At 35.7% G+C, this 2741-nt stretch overlaps 1 protein-coding gene across 1 annotated transcript in view; it reads right to left on the bottom strand.

Annotated features, from left to right (window-relative positions):
• Positions 1-1201: 1201 nt before the first annotated feature.
• LOC113234981 overlaps positions 1202-2741 on the bottom strand; it is a 2524-nt gene continuing 984 nt past the window's right edge. Inside the window, exons 4-5 of the mRNA XM_026470497.1 lie at positions 2214-2332; positions 1202-1569 (exon numbers count right to left, since the gene is read on the bottom strand). Of these exons, the coding sequence (XP_026326282.1) occupies positions 1249-1569; positions 2214-2332 (440 nt within the window). The 3' untranslated portion in view covers positions 1202-1248. The remainder of the gene's footprint in view (positions 1570-2213; positions 2333-2741) is intronic.

Raw genomic sequence — 2741 nt, 5'->3', positions numbered from 1 at the left:
CTACTTGATTGTTCTGGCGGAATAGTTGCAATAGAAATATAAACTGCACCTAACTTATATTCGCCAGCGTGGCTTCCTAGGGCATTGCCACTTTCAAAATCATCAAAATACAAAATTAAAGGGATAACGATACTATCTTTGTCTATATTAGCCGAAAGTTCTTTCCACAACGATCCTTGAATCACATTTCGAATCACATCACCGTTACTTACATTACTCTCGTCCAAAAGCATCTGTTGATAATTAAGAATGTGAGAAAGTACTCCAGGTAAGTTTAAAAAATTGCTTAATGTTTGTCTAAGTGGTGTCATATAAAGTTTTCAGCATCATTGTTACATCATTATTTTCACTACGTCGATCTTTGACAGTTCCGATCTTTACTTCTACAGGGGCTACATAATACTCATTGTCAACTAAATTTTTCAAGCGCTTATATTCTGTATCGTAGTCTTTAAATATGTCTGGTAATGCTAATATCATTTCTATTACAATAATGTTTCTTTTAGTGGCATCTATATGTTCGTTATTAACTGTTTCGTGTATATTTGAAGTGATGTTGTGGATTAAGGTTTGAACTAATTCTATCAAAGTTTGTATTAAAGATCTTGGTAAACTAACAAACCCATATAAATTGCATACAAATATATTTAAGTATGATTTTACAGATTTTATAAAAGATTCATTTCCAGTGTCTTTATCATTCGACGGTGATGTGTCAAAAGATTGGTGTGTATCATTGGTACTTGGAAATGAACTTTGTTCGGACAGGATGGAGTTACTGATATTAATACTATTGTCACAAGAAGTACTATTCCTATTGCGATTTGAATTGTAACACGTTGTTAAATGATTTTTAAAACGATTTTTTTTATCATATGTTCTTTTACAACTCTCAAAAGGGCAGACAAAATAGTTACCTATTTTATGGATAGTTTCTAAATGAAAAATGTATTGCTTAAAATCATGAAGTATTTTGTGACAGTAATTACAGTTCAAATCCATTTTGACAATAAGCGAAACACAGAGAGTTTTAGTCGGAGATTGATCAGGTTAACAATATTGTAAATATCACTTGTAGCAATTATTGTTGCATAAATTGTCGTAACTGAAGTGGTAAGAAAATTCTTTCTAATTGAAAGTCTGTGTATAAACTGTTTTTTTTTTCAAAGAATAGCATTAACAACTCAATTGGGAGTGGGCCCTGCTCTGATTGAGTTTATGAAACCTTGAAAGTGGTGTTTAGCTAAATCACATATTCAAAACGTCAATTATATACGGTACGACGTTATCGTACTTAGTTTCTATATTATATACACATCTTTGTATGATCAAATATAAATGGTCGCCTGCTCTGGGATATCTAACGTTGAAGGTATGGTAAAGTTTAAAAAGAGTATCAAAAGCTTTTGTTATGGTTAAAAATTGATATCTTACATCATCTACTATTAGTAACGGTGAACCACACTCTAGCAAAGATCCCTGGAGTATAACATAGGGTTGAACAGACAATTTCTTGCTTGTCGCCTTTTGTTTTTGTTCTTTGATTACTTGGTCTATATCGCCAGCATTCTAGAAATTAAGATAGTATTAAGAGTACATAATGAATGAAACATAATAAGTAGCCACAACAGATTTGTGAGCCAATCTTTACCACAAAGTAATATTATAAATGAGGCATATGAGGCATAAATATTGAAAACAAAAAATACATACATATATTATATACAGGAGACAGTTTTATATATATATATATACCTACTCATCCGTAGAACAAAGATCTATATGTGCAAGACTACTTGTTCTCAGGACATAGTACATTTCGTTTGTTCTTCTTCGCTGTAAATGTCAGATCGACTGTTGGATTTTGTATTTTCGAAACGAAATAAGATATATAAATTGTCAAAACGCCTTTACACAGGCCTTAGTTTGAATAACGAAATTATTCTCGTAACGTACTTATTCTCTTTTCGTTATATAATCATATCGGACTTCGGATGAGTCGACATTATAAATTCCTCCGTGGCCGAAAGGTTACCATGCCGAACTGCCAACGCAGAGGTCCCAGGTTCGATTCCCGGGCTCGGAGAAATATTTGTATGGCCTAAATTTATTTCTCTCGTGAGTTTGAGTGTAATTTGTGATGGTTTATGTGTATATCCATGGCACCCGCGACACAGGGTTTCCCTAGGGCGGGGCTATTAAAAAAAACATACCGGCACACAAATATATAAGGAGTCAATTGCTTCCTGAGTAGTGAACTTAATTTTTTTTGAAATTCTTCCCTTTGGAGGCACCAGATGTGCGAGTATTTTAAGCTCAGCAGGAAGTGTTACTGTAACAATTGAAAATAATATTATACAATTTTATCTATCAAATTTAGCCACTGTAGCGAAACTGTATACCACTCAAACTGTAATCAGACAACGAAGGCCTCTAAACTAGATCTAAATATTTCGAAGAGAAGAAGGAAAGACATTGTGGTAAAAGTACCTCAAGTAAATACAACATTTGCAAACAGACAATTCAATCGATCGGCCCAATCGATCCAATCGATCGGACGGACGGACGGACGAACGCACGCACGCACGCACGGACACACACGCACACACTGACACACGGACGGACGGACGGATGGACGGACGGACGGACGGACGGACGGACGGACAGACAGACAGACAGACGGACGGACGGACAGACGGACCGACGGACAGACGGACCGACGGACCGACGGACCGACGGAC

The sequence above is a fragment of the Hyposmocoma kahamanoa genome, unplaced genomic scaffold (genome assembly GCF_003589595.1).
Source record: "Hyposmocoma kahamanoa isolate Upper Pololo Valley unplaced genomic scaffold, ASM358959v1 86267, whole genome shotgun sequence".
NCBI lineage: Eukaryota > Metazoa > Arthropoda > Insecta > Lepidoptera > Cosmopterigidae > Hyposmocoma > Hyposmocoma kahamanoa.
The sequence above is the reverse complement of the archived record's forward strand: the minus strand, read 5'-3'. Positions and strand labels throughout refer to the sequence as shown.